This window comes from Pan paniscus, chromosome X, assembly GCF_029289425.2.
Source record: "Pan paniscus chromosome X, NHGRI_mPanPan1-v2.0_pri, whole genome shotgun sequence".
Lineage (NCBI taxonomy): Eukaryota > Metazoa > Chordata > Mammalia > Primates > Hominidae > Pan > Pan paniscus.
Window position 1 is genome coordinate 117,749,921 of NC_073272.2, and position 21,069 is coordinate 117,770,989.

Sequence of the window (21,069 nt, forward strand, 5' to 3'; positions counted from 1 at the left end):
GATCGTGCCACTGCACTCCAGCCTGGGTGACAGAGTGAGACTCCATTTCAAAAAAGAAAAAGAAAGGAAGGGAAAAGACAAGGTGGACTGGGTATTTGAACTCTTTTCATGGTCCTGCCATCAGTCCAAATAGTGGAGTTTAGGTGTAGTCTGTTTAAGAATGTTAATCTCCCTGCATCTGCTGATTTTTGGGTCATAAGCTTGAGTTCAGAGCTAAACAACTTGAATTCTTCTCCTGGGGATTTGGATTATCGTGGTTTGGTTAAGTAGGCTCAAACCATTAGGCTGGTATTACAACAAGTTTGGCATAAATATGTAAATGAATCAGGATATTGAGTCTTAATGTAAGTTTAGGATTGAACTTGATTTTACAGGGTTATTTGATCTTTTGTACCTAAGTATTAACACAAATTTGCTATTATGAGGGTTAAGAGTATAGATGCTGGAATCAAACTCCCTGGGTTTATACCTGCTTCATCACTTACTAGCTTTGTGACCTTGGACAAATCATTTGATTAGTTCCCTAATTTGTAAAATGGTGACAGTAGGAGTAGAATCTCATAAGGTTGTTGTAAAGATTAAAATATGTAAAGTGTTAAGAACATTGCCTGGCACATACTAAGTACTATGTAAATGATTAGCTGTTACTGTGTTCTTATAAATAGCTTCATTTTTAAAAACTACTTTTAACCCTTTCATCAGATTATTGAAAGTATTATTGAGGAGAGTCAGAAAGTACTACAGCTTGAAGATGACTCTTTGGATTCCAAAGGAAAGGAACTCTCTGATCAAGCTACTGCCAGTCCTATTGTGGCTAGAACAGATCTGAGCAATATACCCGGACTGTTAGCCATAGATCAAGTACTACCGGAAGAATCCCAAAAGGCAGAGAGTCAGAATACATTTGAAGAGACTGAATTAGAATTAAAAAAATGCTTTCCTTCTGATGAAACCTGTGAGAAACCAGTAGATGAAACCACGAAGTTAACTCAAACAAGTTCAACTGAGCAGCTTAATGTGCTTGAAACTGAAACAGAAGTATTGAACAAGGAAGCAGTGGAAGTCAAAGGAGGTGGTGATGTTTTAGAGCCTGTGTCCTCAGACTCCTTATCTACTAAAGATTTTGCCGCTGTGGAAGAAGTGGCCCCTGCCAAACCCCCAAGACACCTTACTCCAGAGCCTGATATAGTGGCTAGTACAAAGAAGCCTGTTCCAGCACGCCCACCTCCTCCAACTAATTTCCCACCTCCTAGACCCCCACCTCCATCTCGACCTGCTCCACCACCAAGAAAAAGGAAAAGCGAATTGGAATTTGAGACTCTGAAAACTCCTGATATAGATGGCAAGTATTAATTGAGAAATCACTCTGTTGGTTGGGCACAGTGGCTCACGCCTGTAATCCCAGCACTTTGGGAGGCCAAGGCGGGCGGATCGCTTGAGCTCAGTTCAAGACCAGCCTGGGCAACATGGCGAAACCCCATCTGAACAACAACAACAAAAAAAAATACAAAAATTAGCTGGCCATGGTGGCACGCGCCTGTAGTCCCAGCTACTTGGGAGGCTGAGGCAGGAGAATTGCTTGGGCCTGGGAGGCAGAGACTGCAGTGAGCCAAGGTCGCGCCATTGCACTCCAGCCTGGGTGATCAGAGTGAAATCTTGTCTCAAAAAAAAAAAAAAAGAGAGAAATAACTCTTTGTGGTGAAATTTTGGAGTTGAAACTGTTTACCTTTCTGCTTTTATTTCACTTTATTAAAAAACTCACTGGCAACCAAGTTATTAAAATTATTTCTTTAGTAATAGACAAAATGTAAAAATGTTTACATTGGTGAAAATTACTTTACTGTAATTGAACACTTCAGCAGACTTCAAACTTTCAATTCTGTTGCCATCTGAGAGAGAGTGGCATGGTGAAAAAAACTTGGGATTTGGAGACCTAAAGTCTGAATTCAAGTCCTGCATCTTTTTTTTGTATGAGCTGTATAGTCTTGAGGAAATTAAATAACTTGTTTGAACCATGGTTTCCCTGTATAGGAAATGAGAGTAATCAAGCCACTTTCCTCACAGGGTTGTTACAAGAATCAAACAAAAAGAGTTGTTATTGTTGTTGTTATTATCATTGCAGTTCCCAAAGAGAATATTACGTCTGATTCTCTCCTAACCGCAAGCATGGCTTCAGAAAGTACGGTTAAGGATTCTCAGCCTTCTCTTGATTTGGCAAGTGCTACCAGTGGAGATAAAATAGTTACTGCCCAGGTTGGTGAATTAGTGTTCTGTTTCATATAGACTTTATCAGCTCCCTGCAACTGGCTGGTTTGTTGATGATTATTCTGTATTCTCCATGCCAGATTTTTCTTTGTCCTCCAAACCTGACCCCCTTACTTCTCTTGATCAGCTCTGCTACATGCTAACTGGGTGAGCCTAGCAAGCTGTTTAGCATCTGGATCTCAGATGCCCCATCAATAAAATGGAGGAAAAGTCCTTCCTTGAGGGTTTGAAATGAGCTAAAATATGCCAAGTATCTAGCAGGTAATAGGTATTCAAAAAACGACAGATGCTACTATTTGTAATATTATTGGTACTAATAAACACCAACTATAGTCTATGTTTGTCCTGTATTGGTCAGAATTGAAGACTTTTTTTTTTTTATAATTTCCTTTTCCTAATCATAGAAAAACTTTATATGCTAGGAAGCGGGCTACACAAAAGACTTGATAACATTAATTTTACCACAGCCAGATTCTGGGACTCAGAGCTACTTACATGGTAGCTGTGGTGGGCCAGGCTACCACACTAGAATATAGGACACTATAGTCTTGTTATAGCCTTAGAGCAGGGGTCAGTAGTGGCCTGCTTTGGGAGGTTCCCCAAGCTAAGAATGTTCTTTACATTTTTAAAGGTTGTTTAAAATAAGAAGAAGAATATGTGACAGAGACTCTATATGAACAAAAATGCCTTAAATATTTACTGTATGGCTCTTTATAGAGAGAAGTTTTCTGACCTCTACCTTTGAGGTAGCCACATACAGTCCAGATTAATAGCAGTCTTAGTAGAGAAATGCCTTTTGGCCAGGTTCAAATAGAACATTTATTTGTTTTCAAGAATACTAAGACATTATTTCATGAGCAGCAATAGTTTTGGTTCCTAATGTTTTTCAGCATGCTGGGAAAAATGAAGGACTGAAACGTAATGTTCCATTTAGGTTTTCAGCAGACTCCATTATCTGAATTATGAAATTCTTTAGAATTATATGTGGTAATAATTGAAAATTTATAGAAATTGATTCAGTCTAATTTCTGCTTATAAAATTATATTTCCAGGAAAATGGAAAAGCACCTGATGGGCAGACTGTAGCAGGTGAAGTGATGGGCCCTCAGAGACCTAGATCCAACTCTGGGAGAGAGCTTACTGATGAGGTAGAAATAGATTTTTTTGTTCTTGTTCTTAAAACATAAAGTACAAAAAACATAATGGGAAGATGAAAACGTTCTGGAGATGGATGGTAATGATGGTTGCATAACAATGTGAATGTACTTAATGACCCAGAACTATACACTTAAAAATGGTTAAAATGGTAAATTTTATGTTATGTGTAGTTTACCACAATTTAATTTTTTTTAAGTTTATTGCTGTTACACACAAAAAAAAATACAGAAGAAAAAATGAAAATTGAAGATTGTCTTTGTTGATATGCTGGATGTAGCATCTCTGACTTAAACTTGCCCTTTCACTGTGTTGCATAGTGGAATAAATATATTGAAAGCAAGGTTTATATTTTATAGAAAGTGGGCTTTAAAAGAACTTGATATTGAGGCCAGGTGTGGTGGCTCACTCCTGTAATCCCAGCACTTTGGGAGGCCAAGGTGGGCAGGTCACTTGAGGTCAGGAGTTTGAGACCAGCCTGGCCAACATGGCAAAACCCTGTCTCTACTAAAAATACAAAAATTAGCCAGGCATGGTGGTGTGCATCTGTAATTCCAGTTACCCAGAGGCTGAGGCAGGAGAATCACTTGAACCTGGGAGGCGGAGGTTGCAGTGAGCTGAGATCACACCACTGCACTCCAACCTGGGCGACAGAGCAAGACTCGGTCTCAAGAAAAAAAATTTAAAATAATAATAATAATAATAAAAGAACTTGATATTATGAATACATGTTATACCAAAATACATTTTTTTATTATTTTAATGGTTTCTTATCATTAAAACTTAGTATGCACCTATTAGCCAACTTATTCAGAATTAAATTTTACAGCAAAATCTTAGTTTATGTTTCTTTAAAACAATACATTTCTTAAAATATTGCACTTTGGAAAACAGTTTGGCAGTTCCTCAAAATGTGAAACATAGTGTTACCATGACCCAGCAATTCCGTTCCTTTGTATATACCAATGAGAAATGAAAACATATGTTCACACAAAAAAATGTACACAAATATTCACAGCATCATCATTCATAACAGCCAGAAAGTGGAAACAACCCAAATGTTCATCACTGATTGGATGGATAAATAAAATGTGGTATATTCATACCATGTTATATTTTTTTAGCAATTAAAAGGAATGAAGGGATAAAGTACTGATACATGCTACAACATGGATAAACCTTGAAAACATCATGTTAAGTTAAAGAAACCGACGTAAAAGGCCATATATTACAGGATTTGATTTATATGAAATGTATGGAATAGGCAAATCTATAGAGACAGAAAGTAGATTGGTATTTGCCAGGGGCTAAAAAGAAAGGGAAATGAGGTGTGACTGCTAATGGGTAGGGAATTTCCTTTTGGGGTGCAGAAAATATTCTGACTTAGTGGCGATAGTTGTACAACTCTGTGAATATACTAAAAACCATTGAATTATATGCTTTAAATGAGTGCATTTTGTGGCATGTGAATTATATCTCAATAAAAATGTTAGAAATTATTGTGTGCAGTATTGAATATATCTAAAAAGCCTTTAGCTTAAATTTTAGGGGATTTTGTAGACTCAAAAAGATAATTAAATTGCAGGTCATCTTGGTGTGATTGTTTTTTTTTTTTTAACCTCAGGAAATTTTAGCCAGTGTAATGATTAAGAACCTGGATACTGGAGAAGAAATACCTTTGAGTCTTGCAGAAGAGAAACTACCAACAGGCATTAATCCTCTCACTCTACACATCATGAGAAGGACAAAAGAATATGTAAGGTATGGCCTAATGTTGTTATTTGTCATTTATAGTATTTCAGAGTTGTTAATATTTCTCTGTTAATGAACTATGACAACCCCTAATTTGGTTTCATTCAGTCTTTTTTCTTCTGGAATTAAAATAGAGTTAGATAATGTATGTATTCTTTAACTTTGCTCTTCATTATGACTGTACAGTTACTTGGGGAAAATAGTATAAATATTAAATCCCATAGCACTTAATTTCTCTTTTTTAATGATTTAAATTATACTTGAGACAATATAAAAACAGTGAGGCAGCCAGGCGTGATAGTTCATGCCTGTAATCCCAGCACTTTAGGAGGCTGAGGCAGCACTTGAATTCAGGAGTTAGAGAGGAGCCTGGGCAACATAGTGAGACCTCATCTCCACAAAAATAAATAAATTAATTAAAATAACAGAAAAATGAGGCTAAAAAGCTATGTAGAATGAATACTTAGTCTTCTGAAACCTTGCTTTAAGGATCATAAATTGTTTAAATATTTGTACTGTTTTTGTAGGATCAGAAAATGGCTTTAAAATGAGATGAGTGACTTTACTACGAGATGTATGTGGCTCTATTGAATCATTTTGGTAAAAGCAGGAGCTATTTTATTAAATGTAATGCAGGATGTACTTAATGAGTGGGGAGGAAGATACCTACAAGTTACTTTATTATTTCCCTATAGCACATTTTGCCAAGCAAAAAGTTTTGTTTGTAGTAGGTTTTTCATAAATTTCTAAATTGCATTCATTTATATGTTGTACATTGAACCTTGCTTAAAGATTCTTTTCTTCAATTTCTGAAGCCTTTAAGTTGTCAGGTCCATCATTTAAATTAAAATTATATGGGCCGAGCACAGTGGCTCACACCCGTAATTCTAGCACTTTAGGAGGCCAAGGCGGGTGGATTGCCTGAGCTCAGGAGTTCGACACGAGCCTGGGCAACATGGTGAAACCCTGTCTCTACTAAAATACAAAAAATTAGCCAGACATGGTGGTGTGCGCCTATAGTCCCAAGTACTCAGGAGGCTGAGGCAGGAGAATTGCTTGAACCAGGGAGGCGGAGGTTACAGTGAGCCAAGATTGTGCCACTGCACTCCAGCTTGGGCGACAGAGCAAGACTCCATCTCCTAAATAAATAAATAAATAAATAAATAAATAAAATTATGTAAAGCTTATTAGCGTAGTTATTCTGATTAACTGGTTATATAGTAAGTATAAACAGATTTTTAAGAAGTATAGAAGAAATGGCTTCTTTTAAAACAACTTCCCCTTCTTACAGTAATGACGCGGCACAGTCAGATGATGAAGAGAAGTTACAGTCTCAGCCAACAGATACTGATGGTGGAAGGTTAAAACAGAAAACGTGAGTTACAGTACATCCCTTTTCTTCATTTCAAGTTTTTATTTAAAAAAATATGAGAACTGCCATACTATTTTAAATCATGCTCCATGTAGTTTTTATGTCTACCCACCACCATTCCTCCCTGTCCCTCGCTGATGGGTTATGAAGTTGTATTGATTAGTTTTAAAGCATCTGGGCCGGGCGCAATGGCTCACGCCTATAATCCCAGCACTTTGGGAGGCCAAGGCAGGCAGATCTCCTGAGATCAGGGGTTCAAGACCAGCCTGGCCAACATGGTGAAACCCCATCTCTACTAAAAATACAAAAATTAGTTGGGCATGGTGACAGGTGCCTGTAATCCCAGCTACTTGGGAGGCTGAGGCAGGAGAATCACTTGAACCCAGGAGGTGGACTCCACTGCACTCCAGCCTGGGCGACAGAGCAAGACTCCCCCTCAAAAAAAATGGTAATAATAATAAAGCATCTGACATACAGAAAATGACCAGTAAGTGTTGCACCATACTTGTGTTGTTTTTCTACCAGTAGGTAGGTACGAAAAGTGTTAGTAGAAGAACATGATTGTCCTTGAAGTTGTCTTTTCCCTTTCTCTTTATCTCTGCAATCCTATTTGTCTTTCTAAACCCAACTATAATGAGATTCCTCCTGACTACTACAGTCCATGGCAATTTTCTTTCTTTTCTCAATTTTGGGAATACCTGTAGTCTATAACTTACTTTTTCCCTTTACAATATATTATCTTAAACTGTTTTCAGACAAATACACATTAAACAATCAAAGCATATGTTGCAAAAGGATTCTGATTATGCCATCCTTTGTTTCCCCTACAAACTTCTAGATCAGTGGTGGGCCTGTACATTTTGTTTGATTATACACAAGTCACTAAATTGATAATAATTAACTCTAAGGTCCAAAGTGAATTATCCACTTGAGTCCTTTTCCTAGTGTGTATCAAAGAAAGCATTGAGAATTTTTAGGAAAGATGTACCTAAAATGCAGGCATATGATAGCACCTTAGATATTTGGAACTTGGCCATCTAGTAGTTGCAGTTATTGGGAACCTGAGAATAAGGAATTACTACAATTATTCCGGGACAGATAAACATCCAGAAGAGATGTCACATAGTCCATGCACTAAAGCTCATTATTTTTCTAAGAGAAAAGTTCCTCAGGTTTATTCAAAGCCATTATGCTTATTTCTTACATCATTTTTTTTAAAACTCTGTTCAGTGTCTGAGCTTACTGCAAAATAGAAGCAGCAAACTGTGACAACATGTAAGTTGACACATAAGAATGTCAGGTAATCAGAAAAATGATAAAATAACTCATAATATAGGTGGGTGCAGTGGCTCACACCTGTAATCCTAGCATTTTGGGAGACCAAAGTAGGAGGATCACTTGAGCCCAGGAGTTTGAGAGCAGCCTGAGCAACACAGGTAGACTCACTCTTTACAAAAAAATTTTAAAAATTAGCCAGGCATGGTGGCACACACATGTGGTCTCAGCTACTCAGGAGGCTGACATGGGAGAATTGCTTGAGCCTGAGGGATCGAGGCTGCAGTGAGCCGTGGTCACACCACTGCACTTCGGCCTGGGCGACAGAGCAAGACCTTGTCCCCCACACCCCCCACCAAAAAAAAAAAAACTCATAGCACAATCATTGTACCACAGTGCTTTTCAACCTTTTCTTATGCCATTGACACACAGAGAACATAATGGTATTTGCACTGAATGTTGGGGTAAGCTGGCCATCAGCTGATGGCCAGAGAAGATTGGCCCAGGCTTCCCTGGGCCCTGCCCTGTTGCCTTGAAGGCTGAGTAGGGAACCAATAGTATGGCCCACCTGCAATGCATTAGAAAGGCTCTGAATGTATTAAAGAACCAAAATGATGGTAACGATCTTATCCATCAAGGAATGAAATTTAGGGAACATTAAGTGCCATTTAAGAAGGCATAAAAGTAGATATTTTAGAACTATTATCATCTGAAATAATTAAATGTCTGTTTTCTTGGCTTTTAAAGTGGTAGTAAACTTATAATTATCCAGAAAATACAGCTTCAGAGTTATAGGTAGCATAGACCTTATAATGGTTTTAAAAATGGTTTATCATCTGTGTTTTCTGGTTATCAAAAGAAATACAGAAATATGTAAAATAGAAAATGAAAGTTTCTCATAATCTCAGCCCCAGAAATCAGGGGTTTTCTTTTGTTTTTTTTTTTATTATACTTTAAGTTTTAGGGTACATGTGCACATTGTGCAGGTTAGTTACATATGTATACATGTGCCATGCTGGTGCGCTGCACCCACTAACTCGTCATCTAGCATTAGGTATATCTCCCAATGCTATCCCTCCCCCCTCCCCCCACCCCACAACAGTCCCCAGAGTGTGATATTCCCCTTCCTGAGTCCATGTGATCTCATTGTTCAGTTCCCACCTATGAGTGAGAATATGCGGTGTTTGGTTTTTTGTTCTTGCGATAGTTTACTGAGAATGATGATTTCCAATTTCATCCATGTCCCTACAAAGGACATGAACTCATCATTTTTTATGGCTGCATAGTATTCCATGGTGTATATGTGCCACATTTTCTTAATCCAGTCTATCATTGTTGGACATTTGGGTTGGTTCCAAGTCTTTGCTATTGTGAATAGTGCCGCAATAAACACACGTGTGCATGTGTCTTTATAGCAGCATGATTTATACTCATTTGGGTATATACCCAGTAATGGGATGGCTGGGTCAAATGGTATTTCTAGTTCTAGATCCCTGAGGAATCGCCACACTGACTTCCACAATGGTTGAACTAGTTTACAGTCCCACCAACAGTGTAAAAGTGTTCCTATTTCTCCACATCCTCTCCAGCACCTGTTGTTTCCTGACTTTTTAATGATTGCCATTCTAACTGGTGTGAGATGGTATCTCATAGTGGTTTTGATTTGCATTTCTCTGATGGCTAGTGATGATGAGCATTTTTTCATGTGTTTTTTGGCTGCATAAATGTCTTCTTTTGAGAAGTGTCTGTTCATGTCCTTCGCCCACTTTTTGATGGGGTTGTTTGTTTTTTTCTTGTAAATTTGTTTGAGTCCATTGTAGATTCTGGATATTAGCCCTTTGTCAGATGAGTAGGTTGCGAAAATTTTCTCCCATTTTGTAGGTTGCCTATTCACTCTGATGGTAGTTTCTTTTGCTGTGCAGAAGCTCTTTAGTTTAATTAGATCCCATTTGTCAATTTTGTCTTTTGTTGCCATTGCTTTTGGTGTTTTAGACATGAAGTCCTTGCCCATGCCTATGTCCTGAATGGTAATGCCTAGGTTTTCTTCTAGGGTTTTTATGGTTTTAGGTCTAACGTTTAAATCTTTAATCCATCTTGAATTAATTTTTGTATAAGGTGTAAGGAAGGGATCCAGTTTCAGCTTTCTACATATGGCTAGCCAGTCCAGAAATCAGTTTTAATAGCATGGTGTATTCGCCATAGAATTTTTTTTTCTCGTAAAAGTGGGGCTACTGTATGTCTATAGTTTGTCAACTTGCTGTTTTTTGTTTTTTTTGTTTTTTTGGTTTTTATTTTAGAAAATCAAATATATCATAGACATCTCTTTATATCAGCACTAATAATATATATATTGTAGTCTTTCTGAGAGCCAGATATGAGAGTTAAGTGCTTGGGATATAACAGTTAAGACATTAAGAGGCCAGGCGTGGTGGCTCATGCCTGTAATCCAGCATTTTGGGAGGCCGAGGCAGGTGGATTACCTGAGGTCAGGAGTTCACGACCAGCCCGGCCAACATGGTGAAAGCCCATCTCTACTAAAAATACAAAAAATTAGCTGGGCATGGTGGTGGGCGCCTGTACTCCTAGCTACTCGGGAGGCTGAAGCAGGAGAATTGCTTGAACCCAGGAGGCAGAGATTGCAGTGAGCTGAGATCATGCCTTTGCACTCCAGCCTGGGCAACAAGAGTGAAACTCTGTCTCAAAAAAAAAAAAAAGACATTCAGGATGGGTGCAATGGCTCATGCTTGTAATCCCAGCACTTTGGGAGGCCAAGGCAGGTGGATCACTTGAGTCCAGAAGTTCAAGACCAGCCTGGGCAACATGGCAGGACCCCGTCTCTACAAAAAATACAAAAATTAGCCAGGCATGGTGGTGTGTGCCTGTAATCCCAGCAACTCAGGAGGCAGAGGCAGGTGGGTCTATTGAACCTGGGATGTCAAGGCTGCAGTGAGCCAAAATCATGCCACTGCACTCCAGTCTGGGCAACAGAGCAAGACTCTGTCTCAATTAAAAAAAATTAAAAAAAAAGACATTCGTGGTCTCTGCCTTCATAGAACTTCTGTTAAATGGGAGAAATAGGCATTAAACATGTAATTGCACAGATAAGTCTAGCTACATTTGTAGTGATTGCTATAAAAGAAAAGTTCCCGGTGCTGTGGAAGTATTACAGTAGTTCCCTCTTATCCATGGGGTATACGTTCCAAGATCCCCAGTGGATACCTGAAATCACAGATAGTACCAGACTCTGTATCTACTGTGTTTTTTCTATCTGATAACCAAGAAGGCTACTAAGTAATAAGTGGGTATCGTCTATAGCGTGGAAACACTGGACAGAGGGATGATTCACATCCCAGGTAGGATGGAGCAGGGTGGTGTGAGATTTCATCATGCTACTCAGAATGGCACACGATTTAAAACTTACAAATTGTTTTATTTCTGGGATTTTCTATTTAATATTTTTGGACCATGGTTGACTGGGGTAACCGAAACCATGTAAAGTCAAACTTTGGATAAACGGGGACTATGTAACAAAAACTCTGTCTAAAGTTAAAAAGGCCATTTTGAGAGAGCTGTTTGATCTGAGACCTAAAAAGTGAGTGGGAATTAGCCAAGGGAGAGGTGTTCCAGGCAGAAATAACCACACATGCAAAGCCCCTGAGGTTACTATAAGAGCTTGGCACATTTAAAAAGCTGAGGTTTGCCTCATTAATTTTATTGTATTTCATACCAGCACTTATTTATCTGTTCCTCTATTGACAAAAAATTTAGTTTATTTCCACTTTTTGACTATTCTAAACAGTGTTACATTGAACTTCTCTGTATATATAACTTAACAACTTTTAAAAATACTGTCCCTCATGAGCTCCCATGAATCAGTAAAAATTTACTCCTGATTCATATTTCTTTTGGTTTTAAATATCATCATGTACTGTGCATTGCTTTTTGTAATCTTAATATATGAAATCTGAGACTTAGCTAATTGAAAATGCAATAACTAAGTCCTATTTATGGAAGCTTGAGATGCATACTTACGTTACCTCGTATTTGGGAATACCTACTAGGAAAACTCAGCCTAATTTTATTACATGCACCTACCCAAACTGAAAGAGAAGGGACAAGGGACCATCTTAAGCTACCAAAGCATTCTATTTTGTGAGGAAATATCTCTTTACTCTTTATTGGTAAAATGTGTTTTTAAGAACAGCTCTCTAAAGCAGCCTTCTCAAAGCAGTTCTCACCCCCAGACTCTCTAAATTGGATTATCTGGGGATGGAGCTGAAGTACCTACACTTTAAACACTCCCCTCTCCACACTACCTCTGCCAATCAATTTTTATTCACCATTGAAAACCAAAGCTCTAGAATATATGAATATTGTAAATTGGGGGAAAGGGTGTATGTTTCCTTTGCCATATTGACTTGAATATGTTTATTCCATAGAATAAGGGATTTGGAACTCAAACACCTATTATTTATGTTTAAAAAAGTTATTTCAAAGTAGTGTACTTTATCAGTCACAGCTAATACATTTGTCTGCAAATTATTGGACTTTTACAGTTAACTGAGTTGATACTTTTTTCATTTTTGTTAAGGACTCAACTAAAGAAGTTTCTTGGAAAATCAGTAAAGAGAGCAAAGCACCTTGCTGAGGAATATGGTGAACGTGCTATAAATAAAGTTAAAAGTGTTAGAGATGAAGGTGAGTTAAAACAGAACATTTCAACTGAACATTCAATTAATTTGTAATCGTCTAAATTTAGCCTGTAGTTTGTAAGAAGCATTCTATTTAAAATAGTAAACCTTTATAGCTGACATCTTAGTATTTCAATAAATAAGGTACTCTATGACTTAATTTTATGAGTGTGAAGAAAAATGGATTTATACATATTTTGTGACTTTTGACAGTCTGAAATGGTTGAGTGTTAAATAATCAGTTATGAATTAGTTTCGTTTGTTTGTTTGTTTGTTTATTTGAGATGGAGTCTTACTCTGTTGCCCAGGCTGGAGTGCAGTGGCGCGATCTCGGCTCACTGCAAGCTCCACCTCCCAGGTTCACACCATTCTCCTGCCTCAGCCTCCCGAGTAGCTGGGACTACAGGCGCCTGCCACCACACCTGGCTAATTTTTTGTGTTTTTAGTAGAGACGGGGTTTCACCGTGTTAGCCAGGATGGTCTCGATCTCCTGACCTCGTGATCTGCCTGCCTCGGACTCCCAAAGTGCTGGGATTACAGGCGTGAGCCACTGCACCCGGCCATAAATTAGTTTTTTAAGGCTATTTGGTTTTGGGTTTTTTTTTTCTTTTTTTTTGAGAAAGTCTTGCTCTGTCGCCCAGACTGGGGTGGAATGGCATGATCTTGGCTCACTGCAACCTCCGTCTCCTGGGTTCAAGCCATTCTCCTGCCTCAGCTTACCAAGTAACTGGGATTATAGGCACACACCACCACACCTGGCTAATTTTTGTATTTTTAGCAGAGACAGGGTTTTGCCATGTTGGCCAGGCTGGTATTGAACTCCTGACCTCAGGTGATCTGCCCACTTCTACCTCCCAAAGTGCTAGAATTACAGGCATGAGCCACCACGTCTGGCCAAGGCTATTTTTTTCTTTTTTGGAGATGGAGTCTCGCTCTGTCACCCAGGCTGGAGTACAGTGGCACGATCTCGGCTCACTTCAACCTCTGCCTCCTGGGTTCAAACAATTCTCCTGCCTCAGCCTCCCGAGTAGCTGGGATTACAGGCACCTGCCACCACACCTGGCTAATTTTTGTATTTTTAGTAGGGACAGGGTTTCACCATGTTGCCCAAGCTGGTCTCGAACTGATGACCTCAGGTGATCTGCCCACCTCAGCCTCTCAAAGCTCTGGGATTACAGGTGTGAGCCACCGCGCCTCGCCAGCTATTTGGTTTTTACAAATACAGTCAGTCCTCCATATCCATGGGTTCCACATGGAGGGATTCAAACAACCACAGATAGAAAAATATTTTTAAAAATATATAAAAAATAACAATGCAACAATAAAACATAATAGAAAAAATAATATAACAACTATTTATATAACATGTACACTGCAGTAGATATTATAAGTAATCTAGAGATTATTTAAAGTATACAGGGCGAGGCATGGTGGCTCATGCCTATAATTCCAGTACTTTGAGAGGCCAAGACAGGAGAACCGCTTGAGGCCAGGAGTTCGAGACTAGCCTGGTAAAACATAGTGAGACCCTGTCTCTACTAAAAAATAAAAATTAGCTTGGTGTAGTGGCGTGTGCCTATAGTCCCAGCTACTCAGAAGGCCGAGGAGCAGGATTGCTTGAGCCCAAGAGTTCAGAGCTGCAATGAGCTATGATTGCACCATTGCACTCCAACCTGAGACCCTGTCTTTAAAAAAGAAAGCAAGTACATGAAAGGATGTGCATAGGTTATATGCAAATACCGTGCCATTTTATGTTAAGGGATTTGAGCATTTGCAGATTTTGGTACCCATAGCAGGTCCTGCCATGGATACTGGGGAATAACTGTATTTTCAAAATTAGGTAGGGCTGGGTATGGTGGCTCATATCTGTAATCCCAACACTTTGGAAGGCTAAGGCAGGAGGATCACTTAAGCCCAGGAGTTGGAGACCAGCTTGGGCAACATAGTGAGACCCCTGTTTGTATAAAAATAAATAAATAAATTTTTTTAATTAGGTAAATTTTCTAAATTTGCACATATCTTAACCTCCTATGCTTTTGTCATTATTGTACTCATTTGTTTTATTTAATGAAACTTACATAGTACTTATTCAGTGCCTGGGACTGTACTAAGCACTTTTACCTGTATTAATTCATTTAATCCCATAGAAACCCTATGAGGTAAGTACCATCATTATCCCCATTTGATAGATGAGAAAACTAAGAGGCATCGAAAGTTGAGTAACTTGCCTGTGGTCACACAGATAATAAATGACAGAGCTGGATTTGAACCTAGCAGTCTGGCATTAGACTCCATGTTTTTAACCAGTATGTTACATAATAAATAAATTTTGCTCTTCCATTTAATGAATTTTCTTGGTATGCAGGAAATATGAAATTATGATAATAGCAATATCTACATTAGCTAGTAGTGATTTCTGTTGCTTTTCTGTTCAGTGTTTCATACTGATCAAGATGATCCTTCATCAAGTGATGATGAAGGAATGCCATACACAAGACCAGTTAAATTCAAAGCAGCACACGGTTTCAAAGGACCTTATGATTTTGATCAGATCAAAGTGGTGCAAGATCTTAGTGGTGAACATATGGTAAGCAACTTTTTCATTTTTTAGGATTGATACTGTTTTTGTTAAGAGAAATACTTTGGCTTCTACAAAACTATCTCTTTCTATGTATGTAACTTTGCTAGCCTGACTCAAGAACGGTGAATTTATGTTAACATGATTTAATGAATAGGTAATGCAAAGTCTATCTCTGAATTATTCCAGAAGTGACTTATCGGCCAGGTGCGGTGGCTCACGCCTGTAATCCCAGCACTTTGGGAGGCCAAGACAGGCGGATCACTTGAGGTCAGGAGTTCGAGACCAGCCTGACCAACATGGCGAAACCCTGTCTCTACGAAAAATATAAAAATTAGCCAAGCATGGTGGCGGGTGCCTGTAATCCCAGCTACTTGGGAGGCTGAGGCAGGAGAATTGCTTGAACCCAGGAGGCAGAGGTTGTGGTGAGTCGAGTTTGTGCCACTGCACTCCAGCCTGGGCTACAGAGTAAAAAACTCCGTCTCAAAAAAAAAAAAAAAAAAAAGAAAGAAAGGAGTTATTGAATAAGTAAACTCTCAGGCTGTATCACTAAGAAAGCTATGCAAAGGCACCAAACTTTAAAGCAGTTAGATTAGAGGGTGGTCTGTAACTTTGAAAAATGTTTAAAATGCTCCCAACCATATTTTAAATAATTTACAAAATATATCAGAAGCTCAATATATGTTGTAAAGTGAGATATTCAGCTAAAACAAGGAGAGAGGTAAAAGTTCAAGTTCTCCTTTAGAGTTCAAATGTACCAATGTAGATGCAATTGCACAAACTGTATTGTGGTTAACCCCTGAAAATGCTAGGAACACAAAGAAGGCAGTGATAAAATTTAGATCTGAATAAATAATACTGTGCCCTTGATCAGGGAATCTGTTTACATTTTAAGTCTAAAAGTTGGCTTAACTAGAATGAGGCAACCATAAATATATTGGATGGCAACCAAATTCAAATTTAAATTTTGATGTTTACAATCTACAGATAAATGTTTGAGTTGATTTTAGTATTTTCCTTAAGGAAATTGATGAATTTCCTAGTACTGTATTGACTCGTTATTTCCTGTTTTAAGTAAAATCTCATCGTAGTAGGCTCCAAATGACTCATTTTTAATACACTTGAATTTTGTAGAAGTGAATGGTTATTTCAATAAATGGGCTGTGGCATAATCTTTTTGATACATCTGAATATGTATATAATAGTATTTCTTGTAATAAGATTTGGTCTTTCCAACTTAAGAGGTTCATGTTCTTTCTCCCTGCTCCTCCACCCCCACCACACACACATACTTTCCTATTGTTCTCAGTGTCTAGAGATTCTGGTCATATACTTTGAAACCTTGTTTCTAGAGAGAAAAGTAGGATGAGACCACACCATTCCAATACAACTACCTTTTTTTTTTCTCTTTTTGTGGCAGAGTCTCGCTCTGTCACCCAGGCTGGAGTGCAGGGGCGGGATCTCAGCTCACTGCAGCCTCTGCCTCCTGGGCTCAAGCAGTCCTCCCTCCTCAGCCTCCTGAGTAGCTGGGACCACAGGTGCGCACCACCATGCCTGGCTAATTTTTTGTATTTTTTGTAGAGATGGGGTTTCGCCATGTTGCCCAGGCTAGTCTTGAACTCCTGAGCTCAAGTGATCCACCCGCCTGGACCTCCCAAAGTGCTGGGATTACAGGCACGTGCCACCACGCCCGGCCCATTCCAAAACTGTAATACTTCTAAGTGCTCGATGCTATACGGGTCACTGCCAAGGTGGGCTTTAGTCTTCCTCAATCCTGCTCAGTTGTTAGTGCTGTGCTGAGGGCTCTGCCACCCATCTTTACGTTCAGCTAGGGGACTAAGATCCCCAACTAGGATTTGTGCTTTTCCAATGAAGATTTCTGACCACTTTAGAACTCCCATTTCTGTTAATATGTGGACAGGGTTTGAGTTCTTGAAGTTGTTAGTTTAGATTATGGAACACTACAACTATCTTACCCTACCTTTCTTCTGAAAGTCTACTTTTGTGGTATTATAGCACCATTGAACTTTTGGACTTAAGTAGTGTTAGCAATTTGAGCATTATCTTAGTATATGTAATTTGGCATAATTTTAAACTTTGGCTTTAAAGTAATATCTCTATTTTATTTTATTTATTATTATTTTTAGATAGAGTTTCGCTTTTGTTGCCCAGGCTGGAGTACAATGGCGCGGTCTTGACTCACTACACCCTTCACCTCCCAGGTTCAAGTGATCTTCCTGCCTCAGCCTCCTAAGTGGCTGGGATTACAGGCGCCCGCCACCATGCCCAGCTAATTTTTGTATTTTTAGCAGAGATGGGGTTTTACCATGTTGGCCAGGCTGGTCTCGAACTCCTGACCTTAGGTGATCCACCTGCCTCAGCCTCCCAAAGTGCTGAGATTACAGACGTGAGCCACCATGCCAGGCCAAAAGTAAAGTCTCTAAAGGTGTAAAGTATTAACTTTGAAACTTCTTTTGTTTTTATAGGGAGCTGTTTGGACCATGAAATTTTCTCACTGTGGCCGATTACTTGCCTCAGCTGGACAAGACAATGTAGTGAGAATATGGGCTTTAAAAAATGCTTTTGACTATTTCAACAATATGCGAATGAAATACAATACTGAAGGTATTTTTCATCTATTTAAAAATCTACAGAAACCTGAAGTTTTTACATTTTAGGTATACTGATGCCCTACTTTTCTGGCAGTCATTTGCAGCAACCACTACTTATGATAATAGCCAAAAACTTGAAAGTAAGACAGACGTCAGTGGCAAAAAGTCTCTAAACCCAATGAAAAGAGCTGCCACAAAGCTTTTGATTTATTCCTTTCCAGGTGTAGTGTGTAGTTAATTTCATCAGCTATTGAGAACATGATATTTGGTTTCCTCTGGCAACCTTCAGTTCTATCCTAGGTTAAAATAGAATTGCTAATTAAACTGGAAAAAGAATGAAAATCATATATATCCAGTAAGTAAAAATGATTAAGGAAAGAGTCATGGAAAATGAATGTGAATTGTCAATATATCGAGGGATATATGAAAAAATGTTGAAAAGAGAAGCCTCAGAACATTATGTACACACTGATTACAACTATGTACAGATATTTATGTATCATGGTGTTATCAGGAAAGTATGTAGAACTGATGTAAATTTGGGCTTTAAGTTCATGGGATTCTTTTCTAATAACTATTTAACTGTGTAATAAGTTTTTTCCACACCCTCCCCGTCATCAAGTAAGGCTGCAAACGAGAAGTAAAGCATAGGAGAAAGGAGAAGAAAGGTGGCCATGGGTGAGAGTATATAGTCAAAGCACCAATTTGAGGAACATAAAAGTCTAGGGAGATTCACTAAACTGGCAAGCTAGGCCTCATATACTTGAGTAAATCCTGTGAGTATTGCTTGCATTATGTTTCAGTACTTAGTTGAAGATGATAATAATTTGACAAGAAGTTAAACTGTGGTTACTATATGGTGAGTTTTTCTAGTCCTAGCTGTGTGTCATTTCTTTTACTGCCCTGCCAAGAGCAAAAAGACTATTTTCAGTGGCCCTTGAGACTAACCCCAGCCCTGAACCTTTCTGCTCCTTTATTGTTCCTCTTGCTACTTGTCATGATTAATAAGAATGTGTTCTATTCGAATACTGAGGATTTAACGGTATTTTGTTTACTAAAGTAGGGAAATGGTTAAGCCATTTTATGAAGTTTTTATGTAAAAATGATTGAAACAAATATTTTGGCTCTTAAGGGTTATGCCTCAATTGTTAGTATTTTTCTAGAATACTGTATTCTCTAACTATTAGACATTGCTGTGTCATTACTTCTGAATGTTATATTTTGGTGGGTCTGTGTGTGTACATACATGCCTTTTTTACAATTATTATGTTGTTTTTAGGACGTGTGTCCCCATCACCCTCTCAGGAAAGTCTAAGTTCATCAAAATCGGATACAGATACAGGGGTATGCTTATTGTTTTATGGTTACTCTGTTTTCAGGTATGATTTAATTTGTTTACCATAAAGTATTTTTGTGTATCAGAAATTACAGTTGCATGAAGACACTTAATATAAAATTAAGATGTATCATTAGAACCAAGAGTTTCTTCAATTAGAAGAAATTAGCAAATGAAAATTTTTGATGTTTAAAGGTTGCCAGACAGTGAATACTATTGCTCAGGGTACTATACCACTAATGTAAACTTAAATAATACAAAAGCCCCTCCCCTCAAATCCATGTTAGACATTTTTAAAATAATGATATTAGATACCCAAATAAGAGGTAATTAAGGAAAGAAAAAAGATATTTAAGTATTTTAATTTTCTAACCTTCTTGGTTTAATAAACACTTTATCACAGTTTCAGATAAGGTATCTTAATGATTTTCATTTGGTTTTAGAGCTGGAAGGTTAAATATAACCAATTTTAAACCTATAAAGCAGAATACACAATATTGTACTAAGTTGTCACCTGTGCTTTTTGTGTGTTGCATTAGGTAAGGGTGATATAAACAAGAGAACCTAAAATGTCTACCTGCTCAACAGTATTTTCCTGAGATTTCATTGGCTCCAGTATTTGACACTACGTTTTCTCCTTCTCCTGGCTTTCCATGGTTCTGTTTCCCTTTGTTCTCTTATACTCCCACTGTTTCTTCTTCCATCTCCTTACATTTACTGTTTCTCAGGGTCTGTTCTTGGCCATTTTCAATAGACATATTTATGCTCTTCTTCTAGTCCTGAACTGGCTTTAGATCTGTAATTCTTTGTTTACTTTCAGTAACTTTATGATTTTTAAACAAGAACATTATTGTGCTTGCTGCCTTTTCACATAATATATAGGATCTCTTTATCTACATGTAATCCAACCACATCAACTAATAGGTCCAAAACTAAACTCCTTCAACAAATGTTTTCTGAGTGCCTGCTATATGTGGCAGACACTGCTACATGCTATAAAATCAAATGAGACATATTCTCTGTCCTCAGGGATCTTGTGAACTAGTGAAATGGGTAAACTCACAATTACAGTATTAGATGGTGATATTCTACAGAAGGTACTACACAAAAATAGGTTAGCCTTATAAATCACAGTGTTAGGAATAGTTTCCTGGAAACTTGTTATTTGAGCTAGGATTTAGCTATATGAGAGAAGAAAGGAAGGAGCGTGTCAGACCCAGGGACTAGCAAGTGCAAAAGCATGGAGGCTAGTATGTTAAAGGTACCACAAGGAATTACACATGGCTGGGAAAGGTGCATTTGTGAGATTGGTGGGAGAGGTAGGCAGGAGTGGAATTTTAAATGACTTTTTGTGATGAACCAAGATGGAACTTTATCCTGCAAACTACTGGGAGCAGGGTGGGGCTTTGAAGGATTTCACTCAGAGGCATAATTACCATGTTCAGATTTTTGTTTTAGAAAGAGTATTCTGGTAGTATTGTGAAGGATAGACTAGGTGGGGGCTTCAGGTTTGAGACAGGGAGACCATGTAAGAGGCTATTAACCCAGAGAAATGGTTACTTCCGATTTTGATGATTATGATACCAGTAGAGCTAGAAACTGTAAAGATAAGCTGAATTGAGAGATGTAAAATAAGTCTAATTTGTAGGACTTGGTGACTGACTAGCTGGGGTAGTAAAAGTGAGTAGCCTGGGATGAATCACAGGTGTCTGGCTTGCGTAGTTAGCTACATGGTAATGGTCACTCATAGAAATATTTTTTATATTTTAATTTTTCCATAAGTTATTGGGGTACAGGTGGTATTTGGTTACATAAGTTCTTTAGTGATTTTGGTGCACCCATCACCCAAGCAGTATACACTGCACCTATTTGTAGTCTTTTATTCCTCACCCTCCTCCCACTCTTCCTCCCAAGTCCCCAAAGTCTATTGTATCATTCTTACATCTTTGCGTCCTCATAGTTTAGCTCCCACATATCAGTGAGAACATACAATGTTTGGTTTTCCATTCCTGAGTTACTTCTCTTAGAATAAT

At 38.3% G+C, this 21,069-nt stretch overlaps 1 protein-coding gene across 2 annotated transcripts in view; it reads left to right on the top strand.

The window, feature by feature from the left end:
* WDR44 (WD repeat domain 44) overlaps positions 1-21,069 on the top strand; it is a 106,788-nt gene that overhangs the window by 46,045 nt on the left and 39,674 nt on the right. For both annotated transcript variants that reach the window (XM_034949366.3, XM_034949367.3), the window contains 9 exons: positions 703-1,342; positions 2,123-2,253; positions 3,318-3,413; positions 5,045-5,181; positions 6,464-6,547; positions 12,411-12,517; positions 14,946-15,097; positions 17,575-17,713; positions 18,980-19,044. In XM_034949366.3, coding sequence (XP_034805257.1) covers positions 703-1,342; positions 2,123-2,253; positions 3,318-3,413; positions 5,045-5,181; positions 6,464-6,547; positions 12,411-12,517; positions 14,946-15,097; positions 17,575-17,713; positions 18,980-19,044 — 1,551 coding nt within the window. The remainder of the gene's footprint in view (positions 1-702; positions 1,343-2,122; positions 2,254-3,317; positions 3,414-5,044; positions 5,182-6,463; positions 6,548-12,410; positions 12,518-14,945; positions 15,098-17,574; positions 17,714-18,979; positions 19,045-21,069) is intronic.